Source organism: Polyergus mexicanus, unplaced genomic scaffold (assembly GCF_030449975.1).
Source record: "Polyergus mexicanus isolate NDT 795.1 unplaced genomic scaffold, iyPolMexi1.0 SCAF_15, whole genome shotgun sequence".
Lineage (NCBI taxonomy): Eukaryota > Metazoa > Arthropoda > Insecta > Hymenoptera > Formicidae > Polyergus > Polyergus mexicanus.
The window spans coordinates 124816-149304 of NW_027223335.1; the positions used below are offsets into that span (position 1 = coordinate 124816).

The following is a 24489-nucleotide window of genomic DNA, read 5'->3' on the forward strand; positions in this document are numbered from 1 at the left end:
CTGCACAAGTATTATTTGAATTACATTGGTGATTTAATCTGAATTTTAGCTCTCAAATTTTCATTATGAATAGAATAAAACAAATGAGAATTATTAATTTCTTTGTGACTGAATAATCAGCACGGAATTATGATGGAATTTTTTAGATGAATATGAATAATATATCCCAACATAATTTAATCAAAATACGCTAGAGATTCTATTGCTACGGATAAAACAAAAAAATTTAACAGTGCATTAATGTTAACACGAAATACCGTTTTAATAACGTCTAACATCTACTGTCAAACACAATAAGTGACGAACGAGCGTTACTGTTTGTACATCGCAGATGTCCATTCTCATTTACATGTACATTTGGAGATATTGAATATCCTGTTGTAATTTTCGTACAAATACAAATCACTCGCTCATTCCATGACGTAATATTGAAATAATCGATTCTCCTCTCTCGTCTGTATCCTAATGAGCGCACACACAGCTGATCGTTTGCTCTGTCTGTTTGCTCACATGTGACAGCGCTCGCGCGCGCATTTTGTGCTTGTCACCGTCACGGGAGAAGAGACATAACTGATGTAAATTGATATCAATTTGCATTGCCAACTTTCTCGCTTAATTTTCTCGCTTTTCACATGGAAACGCGATCAGTTTATCGACGTCTCCATTTGAATAATTTTATCGATTCTCTTCCGACTTATTTTTTTTTTTTTTTTTTCCTAAGAGATCGTATACTATTTTATAGAAAATATTCTATTATTACTTTATAATATTATATATTTATAGAATATTTTGTGTATTAATATTTATACGCATATGTAAAATTTAAAAATAATCTTATATACTTATTTAATTTTAATTGCAGAAAATATGTAAAAAGATGTGATAAAAGATAATGCATAAATCTGTTATATGAAAAATAGTTTTACATAGTTTTCTATAAAAATGTATATTTTTTTAAATGATAGTAATCTTATATATTAGGCATTCAATATGCATCATTTAAAATGCGGACTTTTGTGAGTTTATCTCGTTTTCGTATTCAGAATCTTTAATCGGCATCAGTAATTTTCCACACGTTTCATGTATACGGAAAAAATCAACTAGATAACTTCGAAATGGTCGAGATCACATGTTGTTAGCCTTTATCATGCGTACAAGAACAAAACAATTTTATCTCGTTATAAATACTATTAAATATGAATGGCAATAGCATTTATGAATAATGCTATTGTTAATATTCGCTTATAGAGAGCAGTTTAAATATGTAAAAAGATAATACTTTGATTCGTTAAAGTGCGCGAAATAATGCTAATAATCTTCTATCCGTACTTATTTAGACGAGCAATCAAGGGAAATTACTCAAATCATTGTTCAAATATCAATCTTGCAAGTTAATTATTTTAAATGTCAAGAAACACAATCGTATTTCACGCGAAATTCACATGCAGCACGAAGCAAGGCAAATTGCGTATCTAAACGCGGTCCATCTAATTGCCAATACTTTAGATTATTCGATTTCGCAAATTCAAATTTTTATATGTTAATAATTAAGGCTAAAAAAAGACCTCAATTCTTCTATCTTTTTCCGCTTATCTTATACGTATAATTGTCCAAATTCATTATCTGGATATTAAGTAAAAATTAATCTAACACTCACCAATATAATGCAACAGCACAGTTATAACATATAAATGATACGTTTTGTAAGATACGAATTAAAGAGTTTGAGAAGTTCAAGGAACATAACCTCCCTGACATGTTTTTTTTTTTTTTTTTTTTTAATAATCTATAAAATATTTTGTGGTGGCAACGAGAATTGACCGCCAAATAATATTCGCCGACGGTTTAGCGTCTTGTTGTTTACATTCCACGCTGTTGTTTACATAGCGTACGGTGGCCTTGCCATTCGCGCAGTGCGACTCGAGCGAGTAGGCAGTGGCCTGAACCGCTCCGTGTGTCATATTATATTCTTCGGAATACGATTATAATTATATATTATAATTATTACCATTATTAGATATACGATTATCTGCCTAGCGCAATTTTGATGAATTCTTTTATTATTTAATAAATAATATATGTTTGTATCTTAGAATGGTACGTGAAAGCATCGCAACGGCAGCTATTTAATACAAGTAACGAGAAGGCATGACACGTAATATGTATATCGACCGTTTATTAATAACACGTGTATTTCGCGATGTTTATGCCTTGGAAATCTATTATTCTTGTAATATTCAATTTAGATTTTATAAATTTTCCGGTTATCCATTATATTTTAACTCGATTATATAATTAACTCAATTCGGTAATTATTTACTATAACGGACCCAGTTCCAATCACGTTGACCTTGATATATGTTGTCAAGGACTTAATCCTGAATAACTTTTTCTTATAACTTAATCGGCGGTCTCTTATAATTTTTGAGATATTTAAAGTTTAAGTTGGATTCGAAACGAAAATTTGGTTTAAGTTATACGACGTAATCCACACCAAATTTTTGTTTTAAATAAGAAATACGTTTGGGTTAGGTTATATCTTCCGGAAGTGGGAGGGGGGGCGGAATCCACTGTATCCATGCATATATTGTACTCAGGGTTGGGAAAGTTACTTTATAAAAGTAACTCGTTACCGTTACCGTTATTTTTTCTAAAAAGTAACTCGTTACCGTTACTCGTTACTAATTTTAAAAAGTAACTCGTTACCGTTACAGTTACTAAAAAGTAACGAGTCGTTACAATTTCCGTTACTTTTTTACAATACAAACTAATAAATTATTTTGCATAAGAAAAACTTTTAAAAAATTGTAAGCAAGATTTCATTCAAGGTTTATTACAAAATAAATGATTAAATTTTATCGAAATTCCTTATTAAATTTTAATAAAATTTGTTGCTCCATAGTATCATCATTTAAATGCCCTCTTTGTGGTGTTAATACAGAGCCACCGATGCTAAACATTCTTTCTACGGATGCACTGCTTGGTAGAGCTGTATTATATTTAATAAAAAGTTTTTTAAGTTTTGGATAGTCGTTTAACATTTCTATATTACAATTATTTGATTTTAAAAACCGTTGCAATTCTTCTTGTTCAGATTCATTTCGCACCGTTTTTTGCTCAAAAATGAAAAAATCATCGCGATCGTCAGATTTTCCAGCATTTGAAGAATTTTCAGTCGATCGGATTCCCAATAAATCCTCCAAGTAATTTTCAGCACGTTTTCTTTTTTCTCCGGTTAATCAGTTTAACTTAAATTTTGGATGTAAACATGCTGCTATTATTAATTCTTTTGTTTCAAATATTGTAAGAAATCTAAAATCAAATATAGTAAATTAAGCGACATTGTTTGTTTTATTGAAATTAATACTTTTGAATCAATAGTTTAAAATAAAATTATATTTTTCAATTAAATCCTTATTTAAAATTAAATAACATATGTATTAATCAAATTAATAAGTTACCTTTTATTTAAACCTTGCTGAATAGCTTCAACTAATGAATGGCAATCTATAAGGTCAGATTTATTGAGATTTTCTAATTTTCGTTGCAAGGTACTTAGAACTGGTAGTAAATGAGAGCTCTGCTTTTCCGAAAAGATAAAGCTCTCATTGGATATCGCGCGTCGCGTCATCGCACTGGTCTGCAAGAGCCATAAGTTGATCAATCACATTCAAGCATTTTTACAACATAATAAGAATGCTAATTGGTCGATTTGCTTACGGCTTTACGGTTAAGATAAAAATTTTATCACGCACAATAGCAAGAATAATATTTTAAATAAATCAAAAAATTTGAAAAAAGTGACGATAAAAGTAACTGTTAAATTCGTTACTCGTTACCGAAAAATGTAACGAAGTTACTTTTCCCGTTACAAATAAAATTTGTAACGCCATTACCGTTACCGTTACCGAAAAAAAGTAACTGTAACGGTAACGGCGTTACAAGTAACGCGTTACTTCCCAACCCTGATTGTACTTTATAACGCAAAACGAGGTTCAGTCCAGAATTGTTGTGTGAATGGGAAAGTGTATGCGTGGATGTAGTGGGGGTTCCGTCCCCCCCTGCGGGGGGACTCCACTTCCGAAGGATATAACCTAACCCAAACCTATTTCTAATTTAAAACTAAAATTTGATTTGGGTTAAAGGGAGTGGGGAGGGGGGGGGAGGCGGAACGCACTGTATTCATGTATATACTTTACAATGCGAAACGAGGTTTAGTCCAGAATTGTTGTGAGAATGGGAAAGTTTATGCATGAACGTAGTGAGTCGTCCCCCCCCCCCACCCCACCCCACCCCCCTCTATTGTTGTGTTTCGTCCTGTAAACAGAGAATGTGTTGAAATCGATTTTTGAAATAATGGCAACATTGTATCCCTTAGATGAAAACAGTACAATTGCAACTGTAGAATAAATAAAATTTTTGATTCCTATGTGTACTGATTTTTTCTAATATTATATTAATTATGTAAAGACCTTGTTTCACATTTACATCAGGGTTCTGACGCGGATGGATCTCGTTTCTTGCGTGGAAATTACAAACTTATGTAAAAATTAATATTTTATTTTTCAAACTTTATTTCTTAATAACTTTTTAATAAACAATGACATCGCCGATTAAGTTATAAGGAAAAGTTACTCAGGATTATGTCCTTGACAACATATATCAAGGTCAATGATGATTGGAGCTGGCCCCGTTATAGTAAATAATTACCAAAAAAAAACAATGGTTACTATTAATCCTACGTTTTAATATTTATTAATCACGTATTACACGTCAATTCTGCGTTTCATCGTCATCGTTGTAATTTGTCGAAACGCGTATTTCGCGAAATTCACTCGATCGATTTGTCATACGAAGAGTCGGTAAGCTATATGTTCGATAAATATCTTTTATTTTAATTTACATTTTTATCTATTTAATGTTATAATGCGTAATAATAAAATTTCTTTACGATGCGATTTCTCTACGTATACTTTTCACAGTAACAGAAATAGTATAATATTTCTACAGCGAGAGAGTTTGTGATGCGCGAATATAATCACGTGATTTTCAAGTGCCGAGCAGTATAGTTTTCCGTCGCGATATAATAAAACGTGCTTCGCGTGTGATTAACGTCGACAGTATCGTCTAAAGCGGCGCGTAATTGTCATATTCCGCTGATGGGTACGCGCGCGATCGTAATTATCCATGTTTTCGCGAGTGAGTGCCACGAAGCGAATAAGAGAAGAGGAAAAGGAGACCCGGGATGGTATCGTGCAACGGCTGAGCAACTCTAAGGTAAGTAATTGATGTAACTTATTTAATTTATTATTCGTTAGCTGCGGAATTAATTAATTGTGTTTATTTCCCACTCGCTTTCTCCGCGCGATAATAATTTATTTTACATAACTATCATTTAAATTAAAAAATTTAATCATTATTTAAAATTCATATTAATTTTCTTCAAGAATTATATTTTTATTTATTATATTTTAAAAACTAAAAATTTTTTTTTTTTTTTTTTTTTTTTTTTTTCGAGAATTGTGTAATTTTCGTTTTACATATATATGTGTAAAGGACAAATAAAAAATTTAATTGTACACGTGATAATTTTTTTTTTTTTTAAGATAATAGTTATTTTGAATTTTTTTTTTTTTTGTGTAACTCTGTTTTGTTGATACATACGTAGTTTTATTATGGCTTAAAAATTTTTTTTATTAAAAATATAAGTATCTTGTAAGTTCCATAATTATATTAACATATAAATATGCTAATATTCAAATAAAATACATACTATATTATATCGGGAACGTAAAATAAAAAAAGTCATTAATATCAAATTGTATCGGGCTCTTCCTGTAATCTTTCATTGTCTGGAAAATAAGTTTGCTATCAATCGGCGATTAAGATGATGTGTTAAGCATTAACTATAATATATATAAAACTATAAAAAGAGCAAATATCTGTGTGCATGTGTGCGTGTGATTTAAAAATGGAAATGTTTTGCAATTCTGATATTGATACGATCGTTATCATTATGGAATAATCAATATTCGAATGATTTTCGAATCGTGTTTAGACAATCAAGAGACATTTTACATAATCCCGTCATTAAAGCGAGACGCGCATATATACCCGGATGTTGACGGCGCAAAATTGTTTTATTATACGTCGAACTGTTATACGCGAACGTCTCGTTCGCTATACGATATGAAATTATATTCTTTCGTGGAGATTACTCGGATTCAAATTCACCAACTCTTTTAAATTAACGACTTACGACACGTAAGAGTCGCTTGTTGCGCACTATATACCATGTCGCGTAATGCAATATGCAATTCTCGAAAGTGCAATTACATACCACATAGGGGTAATCCTAATTTAACAGCGAGTTTTGCTAGCAAGACTTGCAAGATTCTTGCATTTTATAAGTCAAGAATTTGCTACGATGACACGATAGTAAAATTAGGACGCATACATAAAATGTGTAATGGTTTTTAATAATAAAATCTTAACTATATATACATATTTATATATTGGATGATTGCATAAGTTCGTGCCCGATTTTCATAGATGGCATTAAGTTGCTGCATGGCGGAGTTCTATTGTTTTCGTGTGCTAATTGTTGCTTACACCGAATAGATGACGTTGTCTTATGTCAATTTAGCGTCAGACATTGTTCAGATAAGTTCATTTGTGCATAAGAGAAATCGTTAAAAATGGAGAACGAAAGGTGCATTTGCGGCACGTAATGCTATATGAATTTCGGAAAGGCGTGAGTGTTGGGATTGCACAAAAAAATATTCAAAGCGTTTATTTGGACCGCGCCCCTGCTCTCCGAACAGTCAAAAAGTGGTTTGGCAGATTTCGAAATGGTGATTTCAACATGGAGGATCAACCCCGCTCTGAACGGCCTTCTGGCATCGATGATGACATTGTGCATGCCTTAGTGGAAAGAAACCCAAGGATTACAACTGAGGATATTGCTGAGAGGCTGAACATCGATAATTCAACCGCTTTTCGTCATTTAAAAAAGCTTGGATACATTTCCAAGCTTGATACGTGGGTGCCGCGTCTCCCGACTGAAAGGAACAAGCTGCAGGAAAACTGCAGGAGTCGCAATGGGAAATTCTGCAGCACCCGCCATATTCTCCAGATATTGCGCCTTCAGATTTTTATCTGTTCCGGTCTTTGCAGAATAGTTTAAATGGCAAGAATCTCAATTCCGAGGAAGCTATCGAAAACCACCTTAGAAACTTTTTTCAAGAAAAACCAAGTTCTTTCTTCAAAAATGGAATCGACAAGCTTATAGATGGTTGGAAAACCATTGTAGAAAAGAATGGAGACTATATAAGTGATTAATAAAAGTGTTATCTCTAAAATATAATCTATTGAAGTTTATATTTAAATCGGGCACGAGAGAGAGAGAGAGAGAGAGAGAGAGAGAGAGAGAGAGAGAGAGAGAGAGAGAACTTATGCAATCACCCAATACTATAAAGACAACTGAAATAATTTTCGCGAAGTAATATAGTAATCTTTCTGATTATACATTTTGCTGAAAAATGTTTGTAATCTTTTTTGAACTCAAGAAAAATTACATATCTGCAAAAGTTTGTAATAAGTTCGATTAAAAGTTGTCTGATGGGCTGGTCCATTTTAGAAACCGGATATATCGAAAAGGGGAACAAATTTATTACCTGTTACTGACTTTTTATGAACAATAAAAAGAAAAGACTATTATTCCACGGGTAACTCTTTTACAGCGATAGCTATATGGTTTCTTACGTCGACTTTGCCGACTCTGGCAATATAATTATAAATTCTTATTAACTTTATGATATAAAAATGCGCGTATGTGTGTGTTTTCCATTAATTTTAGGGCAGTCAAAATGTGAGCATGGCGAAGAAAAGAAAAAGAATGGAAAGAGCCAGGGGATCTTTTAACGAGGTTATTTATAAGAAAAACGTTCTACTCGTGTAAAAATAAAAATGGACTCACAAAAATCATTGCTATCCCACTTCAAAAATTAATACGTGCCATACTTTTTACACGTAACAAGACACAGATTTATATAATACATCTTGCAGCAGATATTACAAGATTATGTACTTCATACGGCATGATTATTATTTTATATTTGAACGTCGTTGAATTTTGGAGCGTTTCTTGGAGAACATAAATTTAAAATTCCTTAATAAACACAGGAATATCAGTAAAATACATATAAAATGATAGTATTATGATAGAAAGTATAAATTTCAAATGAATAAGCAACAAAAAAATTAAAAGCATCGAGATTTTAAAATTTCAGCGAAAAATTGACGTTACATGGAAAACATAAAAATTACTATTACATTTCTTAGGAGATCTTATAGTAAGAAAAAGACAGCATTATAACAATTAGAATCCGGAATTTTCACTCGGACGTGAATTATATCATATACAGGGTGGTCCTCGTAACGGTCGCCACGATTTTTAAGGCACTCACAATAATCTGACATAAAAAAGTTTCAAACAAAAGTTGTGTGGCTTCAAGGGGGCCATAAGATGGTGACAATGATTTGACCTTGGAAAATCATTTGAAGGTCATGTGAAGGTCAACTTTAAAATCTTAAATGGACACCCCCATTTTTATTTAGTATTCTTGTAACTGACATCGAGAGCTTTCCAAAACACTATAATAAAGTATTTTTTTATTAAGTACTTTTTGAGTTATTTTATATTCTAATCTGACATATTTTGATATAAAAAATTAAATATCTCGTAAAATATTTAGTTTTCGATAATCTTACCGTAATACTTCTATGTACAGAATGATGAGACAAATCAATTAGTATAAAAAAAAAATTGTTTTTAAGAAAATTATTTACAATGTATTTTTTTAAACAATTATTTGTTTTTTTTGGCACTAATTAATTTGTCTTATTATTCTGTACATAGAAGTATTACGGTAAAATTATCGAAAACTGAATATTTTACAAAATATTTTATTTTTTATATCAAAATATGTCAGATTAAAATATAAAATAACTCAAAAAGTACTTATTAAAAAAATACTTTGTTAGAGTGTTTTGGAAAGCTCTCGATGTCAGCTATAAGAATACTAAATAAAAAATGGGGGTTTCCATTTAAGATTTTAAAGTTGACCTTCACATGACCTTCAAATGATTTTCCAAGGTCAAATCATTGTCACCATCTTATGGCCCCCTTGAAGCCACACAACTTTTGTTTGAAACTTTTTTATGTCAGATTATTGTAAGTGCTTTAAAAATCGTGGCGACCGTTACGAGGACCACCCTGTATATATAGTTAACAATCTTTGACGTTTAACCCTGTCTTTTGTGTTAAAAAATGTAAATACCGCGGCAATCTTTAAGATTCTCTACGCAATAGAAAGAAATCTACGCAAATACACGTGAGCGGTTTAAAATTTTTTTTCCTCGACGGGTACCGTCATAGTTCGTAACCGAGTAACCAAGTAACCAAGCGACCAAGTAGCCACGCATGGCGGACTCGCGAGATGAGTGAGGGGGAAAACGAGATAAGAGAAGAGATGACTGAGAGCATAGAGAGAACCGTGGAAGAAAACAGCGTCGGCCTTAGACGAAGGATCACGGGTAAGAAGAAACGTGGGCAGATGAAGAAGAGGAAGAAACAGCGTCGACCAAGCAGAAGCTCGAGAAGAGCAGCACGAGGAAAAGAGCGATGGAGGAGGAGGTTAATGACCTCTGGAACACAGCGGTGATAAAGAGTCAGTGCAGCGTCGCGGAAACCACAGGGAATTCGAACCAGCATAATGTCCATACTGACTGAAGCGTTGTACTTTATCGAGGCAGAACATATCATTTCTATATTTATGTATAACAGTACACACACAAAAAATCTAAAAGATATTCAAACGTCTAAAAAACATCTAAGAGCCATTTTTCAATCGACTTCCGATTAATTTAATCGGCGATTGAGTTATCAAATAATATTGCTATTCTATTATTATATGGATAGTATTATTAATTTTCTTTGTCCGATAGGCGAGAAGCAGGAAGAAAGAGATTAGATTAGGAACGATAAATTATGTATGTAGTTAGAAAGTTTGCTGTAGGTAATTTTGTCACTTGAATTAATCACTGATTAAATTAATTGAAGTTTAGTCTAAGTTGATTGTCCAAAGATTCCAAGTTTAAAAAATTTTACAATAATAATTAAACAAAAAAATCTGTTGTTCAAGTAAAGTAATCTTCCAATTTTTAATTTAAATTAAGGACAGTAAACTCTTAGTAATTCCTTTCAATGTATGAGACAGTTCTTTGATACATCTTTCACACACCTATCTCTCTCTCTCTCTCTTATGGATATATCAAATTATAAAAACCATATATATAATTAATATAATATTGACATATATAATGTCTAATGTATTGTCTTTACTTAATTCCATCTACTTCAATTTTTTTCCAAGAAAACAACGGCATATAATTAAGTTCGCAAGAAAGTGTTCGTCGATTTTTAAATCGTTAAATCCCACGAGTCCATTCCAATAAACGTCGCGTTATAATCATTGTTAATTAAATGATGTTTAGAGATTGATCCGCTAATAAAAATCAACCTAGCACACTTTGATTTGTCATACGCTAATGCATCGCGCGTTATACCCACGTTAAGTTTAACCGGATGTGCAAACCATACTAGCGAGCCTTGGAACGTGACTCTCACGCGCGACATGTCAGAAACTTCTCGAATATCATTTCGAAGAATTTTTTCCAGTCTAAATAGGTACATGTGTGATTTGTATTCGGTGAATTATTTAGAATCTCGTTTTTTTCGGTTATGTTCATTGTTCATTTGATGATTTGTCTCTAAATTGCAACATTTACTTTTAATTTATTATTATGCTTAAAATTATAATTAAAATTTCTCAGATTTGTCCAGAATTTAACAATTAAACTTTAATTTACATCCATTAATTTTTAAATTAATATAAAAATTATACGCACACACACAATCCTCTAAAAAGTTATTACGATTTACAAAGGTAAATAAAAATGTTAGCCGGTTAATCTTACACGATATTTTCTTATTCGTTCTTCATAAATTTATCCGGTTTCCATTTTATGCGTTTTATTATATTCACGCTTAAAAATAAATATATATAGCGTATTAATTGAGAGACAGCCTTAAATTAGTCAAGTATCAATGTGTGATAAACGTAAATTAAGTCTTTTTCTGCATAATTCTTGACGGTAGGAGCAACGAGACCGGAACGGTCAGGGCCGGCGAGCAAGGACCTGATATGATCGAGCATAACACATCGTTGCTTATAATCACTGACGTGAAAACTCGTCGTAGGGATTTTATATTCAATTTAGAATTTTGCATAATACTGATGTTTGTTTAATAATAGATGAATAATGTATCACATGATATTACGCTCTTGTACATAAAACAAACTTACGTACGATTACATTTTTATACATAAAAAGATATTCCTAATATGACCATTAATATGATTATTTTCAATGATAAAATCGAAAGCAGCAAATAAGATTAAAATGGTTCTTATAACATGTAATGTATAATTGGAGAAATATTTATATAGAGGAATATTACGTAGTTTTATTTATAATAACTTCATATTTGCCCCTCGATGAAAGAAAAATATATGTCAAGAAGAGGACAAGGAATGTACAATATATAATACGCTAACAAGTGCAGCGCGAATGCAGTCTTGTTTGCCTAGTTACGCCATTGATCGAATGGAATTAAATGCTATTATGTTGTGCATAGAAATTTATAAAAGTACTATTAGCTGACGTAAGGCGTGACGTTTCTCTGGTTTTACATTAGCCCGTTATCTCGTCGAGAAAAAAACGAAAAAAATTCATGCACGCTAAATGCCGTCTGTTAGAAAAGCCTTTAGAATGACGGCGAACACGATTAGCTGCTCGCAAGTTTTATCAGAAGGTTTGCGGAAGATCGCTTCGATCGATGAATCTTTATTTAAGAACGACGTCGCCATTGTATTAAAAATATTGAATTGAAGTGAAGATACGAAGAGAATATGTATCTCTATAACAGAAGACACATTATATACATAGACGTGAAAGGAATTGTGTGTTCATTCGGTTAATACACAATTAACTTATTCTTAACAAGATTCAATGATCTCATCAAATTAATTCCATTATTGTCTAAAATGGTCAGCGTTTAATATGCGCTCACAATAAGGACGGTAATGAACGATCGACGAGACGAAACGAATATAAAGCCGAATCAGGCGACTGATTTGCCGAACGATTTTAACGATGATTTGCATCGGCATCATCGCCTTTTCATATGTCCAATCGAATCACTTGGATATGCATATTTTATTGGCGTGTAAAAAATATTGCTAGATACTTTTGCAGTCGACGGACTTACATCTTGCTGTTGAACGAGTCGCAAACTAGGAAGCTATACGGATTGACCTTGTGACGTCATTCTCGCGAATGAAAAAATAAACTGACGTAAGATACAGCATTTCCTGCTTGGCAATGACATCGCGGCCATTAGAATTTATAGATAAATTAATCCGATGCCGATCAATAATAGGCGTTAGTGATCAGCTCAAATAAATTAGTAAGTTGTTTTCTTCTCTAATCTGATAATTCTTCAAAAATCCGAATCAATATATTTTATTGATGACTATTGTTATATTGTCACTTTATCTGCCATAAAAGTTATATATATAGGAAATTGTTATTATTATTCAATCAAATTTATATACAGGCTGATTTAGAGCGATTATTCATTATTTTCGATTGTTCGATTTTCTCGCGAATGGTTAACGGTAAAAAAAAAAGTAGAGGAAAAAGTTGAACGTAACAATGACTATCTTTCTACGACCTCATTTTTTGCTTGACTGCAACGATACACCGGAAAGCGTGTATGTGTAGAGAGTTGCACCATCTTTTAAGAACAAAACTACTCAATTAAATTTGCATAAATCGATTATTCTGCATAATTTACGTTTAACAATACGAGTAAGATATTTGGAAAATGAAGGCTTTTTACAAGATGTCTCAAATTTTTCATGCTTTATTTAAGGAGACTAGAGCATATTGTGCGTGCGCCATTTATATATTTAGATTATTATTTATATATAAACATTAAAAGATTTGTTATAATAATTTTTTAGAAATAATAGTTTTTAATCATTTTTATTTCAGATAAAAATATAAAAGCTTTTATAATTATTTTTCTCTTAGCAGCATTTCTCTCTTACTTCTCAAATCTTTAGCAAGCTTTTATCTATAAACGTCTCTAACAGATTTTATTTTTGATTGTTTTTTGTCAATCATAATATCGGCTTCATTCAAGTGGCAATTTGATTTTTCCAAAACGTTATTTTTAACATTTTTGTTTAAGTAATACTTGAGTCATGCAAATTGCGTGTCCGCACGGCGCGGCGCTATCGCGCGCCTCACGTGACTATGTAAATCAGCTGTTCTCTGTCACATTGCACGACTCGCATGCCGGCGTGGCACAATTGCGCAAACATCTAACTGAGCAAATAGCAAAGTAAAAAAAAATGCGCAGACCATATTTGTTTCTAAGATTTTCATTTTTAATTTTTCCACCAAACTTATATCGAAGGAATTCTAGACAGAAACGTTACGATTGACAAAGTGTAATTTCTAGTGACTCCAATAATTTCGACTAATTTTCTATGCGCCATTAAAGAGATTGGTAGATACAATAATTATACATTTTTGTTGAAATATTGTTTTTTGCATTTTAACTTATCTTTTTTTTTTAACTTATTAGCATTGCCTAAGATAATGATTTAATTTGGATTCAATTAAGAGCGTTTTAAAAATTTAACGAAAATATTCGCAATTTCTAAATCGATGAATTTATATGCTTATAATTTTATATACTTATATGTGTGTGTGTGTGTGTATTTGTGCGCGTGCTAAAATAGATATTTCTGATTTTGAGAGATAGAAAATTTAAAGTTATATATCAATTTTAACATACATGTATTTATTTAATTAAATCTAAAATTTTTGTATAGTAAAAATTATTTAAGAGGGCAGAGCAAAAGAATAAATAAATTCCTCGCGATAAGAGCTTAGTCTTTACAATTATATTCTTCTATTGTGTCGGATATTTACAAAAATAGGTACATGTTTCTTTAATTTTATTAATATAAAAAATTGAAAATATTTATCCAATACTTAATATCTATATGAAGAGATGTTTAAATTTTTCTCTTCAATCTCTCACAAAAAAAAAATTATGAAAGATATAAAAAGACGTTTTGTATTCTTAGAAGTGTCATGAACTTACCTCGTATTCCAACTGACCGAGAAAAAATTGAGCCTGAACTTAGTCCGATGCGACGCTTGCAAAGAAGTTGTACGACAAATAATATTATTAAGTATTCTCAAAGATCGATTAATTTTATTTTGAAATATTTGTAGCATGATAATTTGTAAATATACGAATTAATAAAATATATAACGCAAAAATAAATATGTGCGTATAAACTTAAGAATTGTAATTAAAAACTATTGTGTAATTCTTTTAATCTGTAATTATAAAAAAATCTTGTTTTAAATCGTGAACAAAATATCGAATCATTTATTTAAAAAATGATGCAAATAAAATGCTTTGTATTAGAATGTTGATATAAATTATTATAATTTGCTCGGTGAAAAGAAAGAATCTCTGATACATATTACTGATCTTTGAACATGATCTATTTATCAAACAGCAAAGCGATCAAATAGCTCGTAAGATGGGATCATAGGATTGGATAGAAAGTTTAGGCGATCAAAGTAATACTCTCAATTCAATTATTTTGTAATAATAAAATGTATTAAATAGATAGCGTTGGCAATACTTATCAAACTATATTTTACGTTTCCGTGTGTTATATGAGACTTCGACTCTGTATACTCCGTGTATACCGAGTGCGTTACTTTACGTAACGAAACAAAAGAAAAAATTATCGGGGAGAGAAAATGGTCGGCCGAGAATCTCGAAGAGGAAAAACCGAAAAAAAGAACAAAACTAAAGAAATTCAAAACAAATAATCGACATTTCGCTATTCTTTCCCTTTTCGCGATCTCTCTTCGAAACGAACGGCGTTTTCCGACTCCTCTTCCCGTCACAATTCTTTTTCCAAGCCCGCGAGTCCTCTGACAACGAAAACCTAAACGCATTTCACGGTTATCATTGGTTGTGGTCCCATTGTGGATTAGACCGAAGTCGTTCGAGCATACCTGTCTAAAGAAACGAATCTTCATCTTATCTTTCGTAGAACTATTGATGATCGCCAATAGCCCTCGATTCTGTTAAAAGAAAAAGCGTGCGTGCACGCTTTAAAATCGAAAGGATGAAGAAGTCGAATGGCGAATCAAATGCGGACGCGTAAAATCCGCTGGATTTAAATAAATTGTTCAAGTAAAGCTTAAAAAAGTAAGAACGAAGATGGCGAAATTCTACTCAAACTACATTTATAGATTCGGATGCAGGATCGAGAAAAATTTCCGAACTTCAATTGTGCGGGTGAAACTCGAACGACTCCCGCCAGCCTATCAATTGGCTCCCATTGTTTCGCATATATATATATATATATTTCGATTGTCGCATAAATATATAGTATATATTTAGTATATATATCAACGAAGACACTTTTTTTCTTTCACAGCTGAATATCTTGCTCGCGAAAGAAAGCATCTTCTTCACGAGCGAGGATAATTGGCCGTGTATCACATTTGAGGCGTTAAGTATACGCGAAAAGCTTTCGCTTTTTTTTTCTGTTTTTTTTTTTTCCACTTTCGCCGTGCCTCCCGTGCCAGCCTTTGACCGAACGGAAAAACAGATTGTTAGCTGACGAAAGAAAATTGAAAAATGGACTTGGGAGCGTTACAAAGGAAGAAACGGGCCGCAAAAACAAGCGCAACGCTTTCGTCCTGTATACGGAATATGTATTCGTGTATGTGTATATATGTTTATGCATATGTGTGTATATATATATGTCGTGTGCAGGCGGGATATATTTCCTCTGAGAGCCAAGAGATCGACCTGTTTCACATTACATCGTAACGCGCATTACATATAGCGTGTATCTAATTTGTGTATGTGTGAAGAACGCAGTATAAAATATTGTATAAATATATAAATACTTGATTGAAAAAATAAATATATTAAATTAAAAAAGAGACATACACATAAGGTATATTATTTGTTATTAATCATTTATCATTAGATATTTATACGCAGAAATATTAGGTATTTGATATGCAGAGATATGCAGGTCAAGTCTATAACAGAAGGATAAACGCGAGGTTGGCTTGGTAAATATGGAGTCCCTTGTGATGCGTTCGAATTCAAAACATAATTAACCCTTTGATTGTGATATATAAACAAACTGCTCTTTCCAACAAACGAAACAAAAATGCGCTAGTACGTACGATTGTTTGAATTCATTATTTCCGAATTAATTAATGCAAAATAATGGTAAAATAAAAAATAAGAAATTATAATTACTTATAAAAGTTTAATATTATTTATTAGTTTTATTTGTTTTTATTAGAGAGAAAGTTTTCAATCTTATATATATATATCTGTGTACACTTACACTTATATGTAGGTGTTCACAATCAAAGGGTTAAAAATATTAATTCTTTTAACAAAATTTAACGTTAGATGGAGTGTGAATATATTGTGCGATTAATAAATGAATTAATTTGAAAGAAAAAATTGAACTACATAATATATAAAAATATCACACAAATACCGAAAGATAATCTGTGAACAATCGAAACATAATCCAAAATTAATTTTATCTGCAAAAAGATAAACTACCGAGATTATAAAAACAAACTAAAATTTTTTTTGGTCCTATCTTTTCCCTTAAATGATGCGATAAATCATCATCTTCATCTTATTTCACAAACAAAAAGATTACGAGAATCAGAAACATTGGAATTTAGAAAAGTCTTGAAAATAATAGCACATTTAATTTTTATAATAATTTTAATAAAGAAAAAGATATTATATATGAAAATAAAATTTGTGTAAAAAACAAATTATTTGTTAAGAGTCACCAATTACTTCGGTGATACCGATCTCGGTGAAAAATAAAAAAAATAAAAAAAAATAAAAGTGCTCCATGCATCCAGTTCAATAAAAAAAAAGAATCTCACAAGTCCAGCTAAAATTAAAGATCAGTCCATGGTGAGGAAATTCCCAGAGATCGGTAGATTCCCGTTTCGTTCGATAATTAAATAGAATCGAAATGTCATTCGATTTTCGGAACGCATTCTCAGGACTCCAAATGGGATGTCTTAAGCAATCGCTGTTGCTTCGGAAGGAAAATATCAGGAAGGATACCGTCGTCGCTTCCGATGGCGACCTCGTCGATCGCGAAACGTACGTTCCTCTCGATCTCGTGTTTCGATTTCGCCACGGACGGCGTCGAAATTTTTTTTTCCGTGAAGAACTAACCGACGAAAGAAGTCGCATCGCGTACTTTTTTCCGTACCCTCTAGTCCTCTTACGAAATTCACGCATCTTGCGATTCGTCTCTACATAAGGAGACGGAATCTTTTATTATCCGCGTTTTCTGTGTCAGTCTGTGTTTTTATTTCTTTCTTTCTCTTTATTTCCGACGTCGCGCTGATTCTCAATTCGCTGCGATCGGAGAATCGAAAGTGTTGTCTTAACAATGTTCGAATTGCATTTTCTGAATAAAAAAATTTGAATTGTATACATTTAAGGCTGAATGTGATTGCAGAAAGACTGATTGAAAATTCGGTCCTTTTTTTCTTTCTTAAGAGTATTGAAAATCTAAATGTATGATAAAAATACAGAGACGATAAATATCTCCGAGTATGAATATCAGAACGGAATATATCTCTAGATAGATAGATTTGCTGTGTGAAGATGCTTTAAATAGTTTATATTCTCCCTACATTAATCTTGCATGTCGATATTTCTAAATGAGATCAAATGCAACTGTTACGATAACACTTTCAATTACAGAATAGCATTCATATTCCCATTAATTTATTAATAATATGAATGCGCATAAACTAATAATTTCGAAGTTCTATATATAGCATAAACTAAATATACAATTGATTATAAATAATGTACGATTGACGATGGTCTTTTTCGGTTTCACGACGACGGTGATAAGGGAAAAATAGTTGCTGCTAGATTGGTATAACGATGATAAAATAATAATAGTAATAATAATATATTAATATGATCATAGCAATTAGAGCGTCATCGACGATTCACGTCACTCACGTGATGATCCGATGCGTAAGGTACATTTTAAGGTAGGAATAAGAAACACTCGCGTTTATTCGAATGAAGAAGAGAAAAAGCGGGAGTAAAAATGAGGGGCAAGACCGAACTATCGTTTAATATAATAATTTCGTGTGCGGCGCTGATTATGGAGCGGTTGGGCGGCGCTGATTACGAAAATTATTGCGAATAATAATAATAATAATAATAATAATAATAATAATAATAATAATAGAATAATAATAATAATAATAGCAATAATAATTAGTTAATAATTATTAATGAAAAATAATTATATTAATAATAATAATAATAATCATAAACTAAATCTATAACAAAGTTTCTTTTCAAGTATAAATTAAATGAAAATATTTCTTGTGTGTAAGCATAAGAAGAGTTTAGCACTTATATATATATATATATATATATATATATATATATATATATATATATATATATATACAGAATGATATCGATTTTTGAAAACCACGTCAGCTTACAGGCGCTTGCTTTCCTTTATGTAATCATTAATTTCCATCGAAGCGACGCGGGGTCGGCGTTTTCCCGTCGAGATTCACGGCGAAATAATCTTTTTTAAAATTCTGCAAATTCGTACTTATTTGCGTTTCGAATGAGACGCAAACATCGAAAAAAATATCCTTTCGAGAAATCGCTCGGCCCGCGCGAGCATTCCGACTTCCGCCTCTCACGCTATTCCCTTTCTTTTCCTCTCATTCGATCACTCATTCATTTTTTTTTCTCTCTCTCTATCTATCTATCTATTCCTCTCTCACATTCTCTCTCTCTCTCTCTCTCTCTCTCTCTTATTCTCATACGTTCGCGCACCCACATATATTTTTTATAATAATATATTTTTTATAATAGTAAATATTTCTATATGCAATATATAGTTACCACATTTTTTATTATTATATTTTAGTATTATAGAATTATCACATTTTTTGTTGGGGAAAAAGGACAATACATACGAAATAGACCGGCATCACCATAGCTCTGTCGTTCACGCCGAAGTGAGTCTCTCTCTCTCTCCTCGTCGCGATCACGGGTGCAATAAACACAATCGTTAAATATATAACATATACATATATACGTAAAAAAAAAAAAAAAAAAATGAAAGGCAAAAGTCTACGAGTCTCGCGACGAGAAAGAAACGCTCGTCGGGAACCGATATATAGGTGTTCCGGACGATTCGATCGCACGAAATATATCTTCTCTTTCTCAATATATGTATGTATAATGCGTGTTGTTTATCATATATACGTGTATTCTATAAAACATATTTCTCTACTCTACTTATTTTTTCATACATACATATACATATACATTTGCTGTCCAGACAAAACAGCACGCAGGCGCATATACTCAACCATACCGCTACTTTCCATTATTTTCCGGCTAGTTCTTTCTCCAATTATCTCTCTCTTTTTTTCTCTCCTTCATTCAATCTCCATTCTCTCTCGTCATTCTCACCGTGTAGCCTAATCACTGTAATATGGAAGACAATCGAAGTTTACAAAAGGCACCCACTTATGACTGTTAACGCACTGAAAACGAACGCTATTATATTTCCGAGTATATTTGAAGAGAAAACTTCTATCTATTCACTCTCTGGAGTTGCTCTTTATATAAATAATAAAAAAAAAAAAGAAAAGAAAAACGAAAGAAAAAAAAACAAAACAAGAAAAGATCATAAAACTATTCGCTATCAACTCTACTCTACAGTCCATTTATGAAAATTGTCAGCAACGAAACTTTTCGTTCCAGTCAGAGCATGGTGTTTAAAACACATAGTCGTATGCGTTTCACGATAACCCTGTACTGAAACGTTGTCGCGTTATGCGAACATAAAAATTTGCGAAAACAGGAAATGTTATTACGAATTAACGACGCCGAATTATCAGGCTAGTTCCATCCATGCTAAACGTTTCCCGGGATCAAAACGAGAGCGATGGCGAAAAATGTATTCTCGATCCAGAAATATAATTTTACGACAATTTTGGCGGGCGGCATCGTTTGCAATGCGTTATAATCGATTTCACTTGGCTCCATCGCGCTCTCTCATGCACTCCCTCACCCTCCCTCTCGCTCTTTCGCTCGCCGGAGTGCTCACTCTCGCCTCTCCTTTCACTCTCGGGACAACTTTCCCCACCCTTCCTCCTACGGAGAAAAAAAACTCGAAGAAACGTAACTGTACGTGCTATTTGGATATTGCAACATTTCACCTGCCCCGGTGCGTATGACGCCGCGATGCTCGAGGCTGAAAAATCCGATGGAGGAAGGCGATGGACCGTGGGCAATGAGTTCGTGGGGATCGGAAGGCGTAATAAAGATTCACCAAGTGAGATCAATGAACAACTTGCTCGTAGGAAAGTCACACTTCGGAATAAATTTGCGCTCGGTATCATCGTTTCGCCCTCTGATCCTTTCACACATTCCCCTTATTCCACTTTTCATACCTTCCTCCAAGCACTTTAGTCTCGGACCTAGCGAGTTGAGACTTCCGGGCTGATCTCACTTTTCTGCTAAACTCACGCCTAACGATAAAATATGAAAAAGAAATAGAAGAAGAAAAAGAAAAAGGAATAAGATGACAAATATATCAATAATAATATAATAATAATATAATATATGTAGTAATATAGTAATATATTACAATAGTAATGATACGATATATATGATGATTATGATGGTAATAATATATAAAAAAGGAGGAAAAAAGAGACAAGGGTTTTCAAAGGTAAAAAAGAAATCTGACATATGCTTAAAAAGATGCATCATCTTTCGAGAAAGTTAGATGATATGAATAAAGAACGACGATACTTCATATATATTTAAAAAAAAAAAAAAAAAAAAAAAAAACGTTTTCCTCCGATAGAATCTACTGCGGGGAAGTTATATCCTCGTTCAAATCCCGAGTCACAATCCCCCTGAAACCCTTTTCCTCTTCGGAATGCGAAACTGATCGAAAGTTTCGCCTCCCTCACGGTTCGCGCAGCAATCGCTTTAAATCTTGAGATTATCAAAATCACCCAGGGTGCTGCTGATCCTATTGAACACCGGCAATCTAGACTCCGTATTAGGTGATAACGGGGAGGGTGTTCTGGGCGTTACCTCATCGGAGGCGAGAGGGCTGCATACACCGTTATTGCGCGGACTTGGACTTTGTCTCGAACAGGCGAGTAGACTGAAGTCCTGACCAAAACTGAATGGCGTTGTCGGCAGATTCGTGCATGACGCCGCTTGCTGACTACAGTCGTCGCTGAAGAAACTCGCCATGGAGTTTGTCGGTGACTGACTGAGGCTAGACGACGGGGACACCGAATCGGCGGAGCTGCCGAGAGAGAACGTCGGGCTGAGATTGAGTGGCTTCGGTTTCGTCGTGCCGATCACCGACTTGACGGCATTCACCTGATGATGATGATGATGATGATGCACCGCGTGATGATGATTCGTAGCCAGGCTCAGCGATGACGTTCGCAGCAATGGCGACTGGTTGTAGCCATTCGCGTTGGCGGCGCTACCTAAGCTCAACGAGTTAGTTCGCATAAGGTTCGACGTAGTGGCCGCTGCCGCGGCCGCAACGGCCACGTGGGACGATGCAGCGAGATGCTCCAACAGGCTGACGTTGACATTATTGTTGACAGTGGTACCGCCGTTGTTGTTGGCGATGGTGGCACCGTTGCCGGTCGCGGTCACTGCCGCAGCAGCGGCTGCTGCGCTCATCAACGGGTTCAGACCGATTATGTTCGGCTGTGTCGAGCCTAGTTGAGCACTCACCTGCTGATTGTGTATGCGCGCCTCCTCGAAATTGTGTATAAAGTGACAGCGCGGCCCGTACGGGCAGAAGCCGATTGTGTGGAAAGTGCGGCACAGCTCGGTCTTGTACTTGGGATGACGCGCGAGATTGCGCAGCTCTCCGTATCCGTGTGCAAACTGGCACTTGTCGCCGTACTTACACGAGCCGCTTTCCTCGTACGGTCGGCAGAGCTCTGTCTTGTAGCGCGACGTCGGCTCGCTCACGCTGCGATCCAATTTCCGATGTTGCTCGATCAACGTGGTCACCAAGGAAGTATAGCTGCGCTTCAGTGGCGCGTGTCCGTTGGTGACATTATTGACGGCGGCGCCGCCGTTCGCGGTACCCGATGTCGAAGACGACGGTGATTCTTTCGCCTTGGCCGAGGCTGCGTTCTGCGAGCAAAAAGAACGGGTTCGATTAAACTATTATTCTGAAATTATAGTCATCCGTGTGTGGGAATAATGCGCGTTATCGTGAATGAGAAGAGAAGATGTCGTGCGAGTAATTTGACGCTTAAAATGGCGGATGATAATCGAGACTCTTGTCAATTCTGTAACGTCATCGTTGCGACAAGATAGCGTGTCATGCGAGTCAGCGACGGATTATCGCCGCTGGCACTGTCGTTCGCTTCAATGGGAATTTGAACGATGCGCCGTTCGCTAGAAAACGGAAAGCAGCCGTTGCGACAGTCACTTATGCAAGTAGCTGTTACGGATAAAGTTTGGGAAGATTCGAAAGTGTGTGCGCTAAGATTTCCATTTAACGGTATCTAACTTCAACGCGCTTTAACGCGACTTTCACTCTATTTTTCAAGAAATCTCTTAAACTGTAATGCGTAACAACAACATTACAATAATATCGCATGATTAAATTTGGTCAAAGGTGATATCTACTTATAATATATCAAAAATTTGAAAATCACGGTAAATGATAATTGCTATTTATAGAAATACATGTACATGTATATACAAACATGGGTATGTGTAGAATCGATAAGAATTGATTATTATCACTATTGAAACATTAAAAAATCTTTAGCAAATGAGAACATAGTTCAACGCACGAAAATGGGTTTATAGCTCACAAACAACATGCGTGTTAAAAAATCTTACCAATAAGATCTCATTTATAAGTCGATAATCAAATCCTTATCGTTCAACGTAATCGACAGATAACAGAAAATAAATAAAATCGTAGTGTATCTCAATTGATACTTCAACCGCGATTGTAACAATTTCTTGCAATTAAATTTAAAAAATTAACCCCTTCTATATTTGATGCAGATCTTCCCTTCGGCAATGTAAACACTTTGTCTAATTATTTCAGTAAATAGTGAGGATAAATTATTAATAATCATAGATTTTAGATCTAAAGAACGATAAAGTTAAGTAGAGAGAGAGAGAAAAAAGAGAATAAACAGATATGTTAAGATTATTTTTAAAAGTTATTTTGAACAGAAGTTCAATTTTTTTTAAATAATGTTTTTATTGAGTATATTCGATCTACGATATTCGGATTGTATAAACGTTCCGAAAAAGTCGACTTTCTGTCCAGTACGACGAATCTAAAATTTTTAACTCGCAGGATTAAAAAATCCATAGTTTTAAAAGTATCACTGTATAATCTCTCTCTCTTCATTTTTTAAATTTTTTTTTTTTAATATTTCTGGAAAAATTAGGAAGATCCCGTTTACCGATGTTCATAAAACTAATCCCTAAAATCCCTTCACAACTTTCTAATCTAACGGTTCTTTGCCGTTAAGTTCGAAAGTGATCAGTGGATTTAAAGGATACAGTGTACAGATTGTGTATGTGCGTGGTAGTGAAATAACACTTTAAAAATAGCTCCGCTCACTCTTGGATTGAAGTATGGCAATTGACAATTATCATTTTGATACACCTTGATAGAAATTCTCACGTTCATTAGATTCCCCTCATGATATATTAAGATTTTCCTTACGTAATGTGTATAATAGAGATCATTAAACAGAGAAAAATATGAGGATATAAGAGAGGAGTGAACAATATCCTAAATTAAATTACTTTATAAGCATCTTGTGTAAAAAAAAAGTCTTAATAAGATATTTGATATGCGAGATTTATTTCTTTCGAAAAAAAATTATTATAAATTATATGGAGATTTATACGGCTTTTTTATTTTAGATAAAATGTACATTTTTAGAATAAAGAATTAAATTTTCAAATTAGATTAAAATTAAGTAGAATAGAATGACTGAACGTTAAAACGATAAAATATTTATATTGTTCGCGTGTGTGGAAAATTTCAGAATATTATTATATAACTCTCAATAATATGAGTTTTTATATGATAATGATCTTTTTTAACGTTTATGCAATGTTATAAATTGATTGCATGATAAGTCACGCAAAAT

The 24489-nt window shown here is 33.4% G+C and overlaps 2 protein-coding genes across 2 annotated transcripts in view; one reads left to right on the top strand and one right to left on the bottom strand.

Moving 5' to 3' along the window:
* The first annotated feature begins 5126 nt into the window (after nucleotides 1–5126).
* LOC138939809 (uncharacterized) overlaps nucleotides 5127–24489 on the top strand; it is a 187735-nt gene continuing 168372 nt past the window's right edge. The window contains exon 1 of the mRNA XM_070308006.1: nucleotides 5127–5277. Within this exon, the coding sequence (XP_070164107.1) occupies nucleotides 5188–5277 (90 nt within the window). The 5' untranslated portion in view covers nucleotides 5127–5187. The remainder of the gene's footprint in view (nucleotides 5278–24489) is intronic.
* Tis11 (Tis11 zinc finger protein) overlaps nucleotides 14815–24489 on the bottom strand; it is a 36218-nt gene continuing 26543 nt past the window's right edge. The window contains exon 2 of the mRNA XM_070308004.1: nucleotides 14815–22489. Coding sequence (XP_070164105.1) covers nucleotides 21305–22489 — 1185 coding nt within the window. The 3' untranslated portion in view covers nucleotides 14815–21304. The remainder of the gene's footprint in view (nucleotides 22490–24489) is intronic.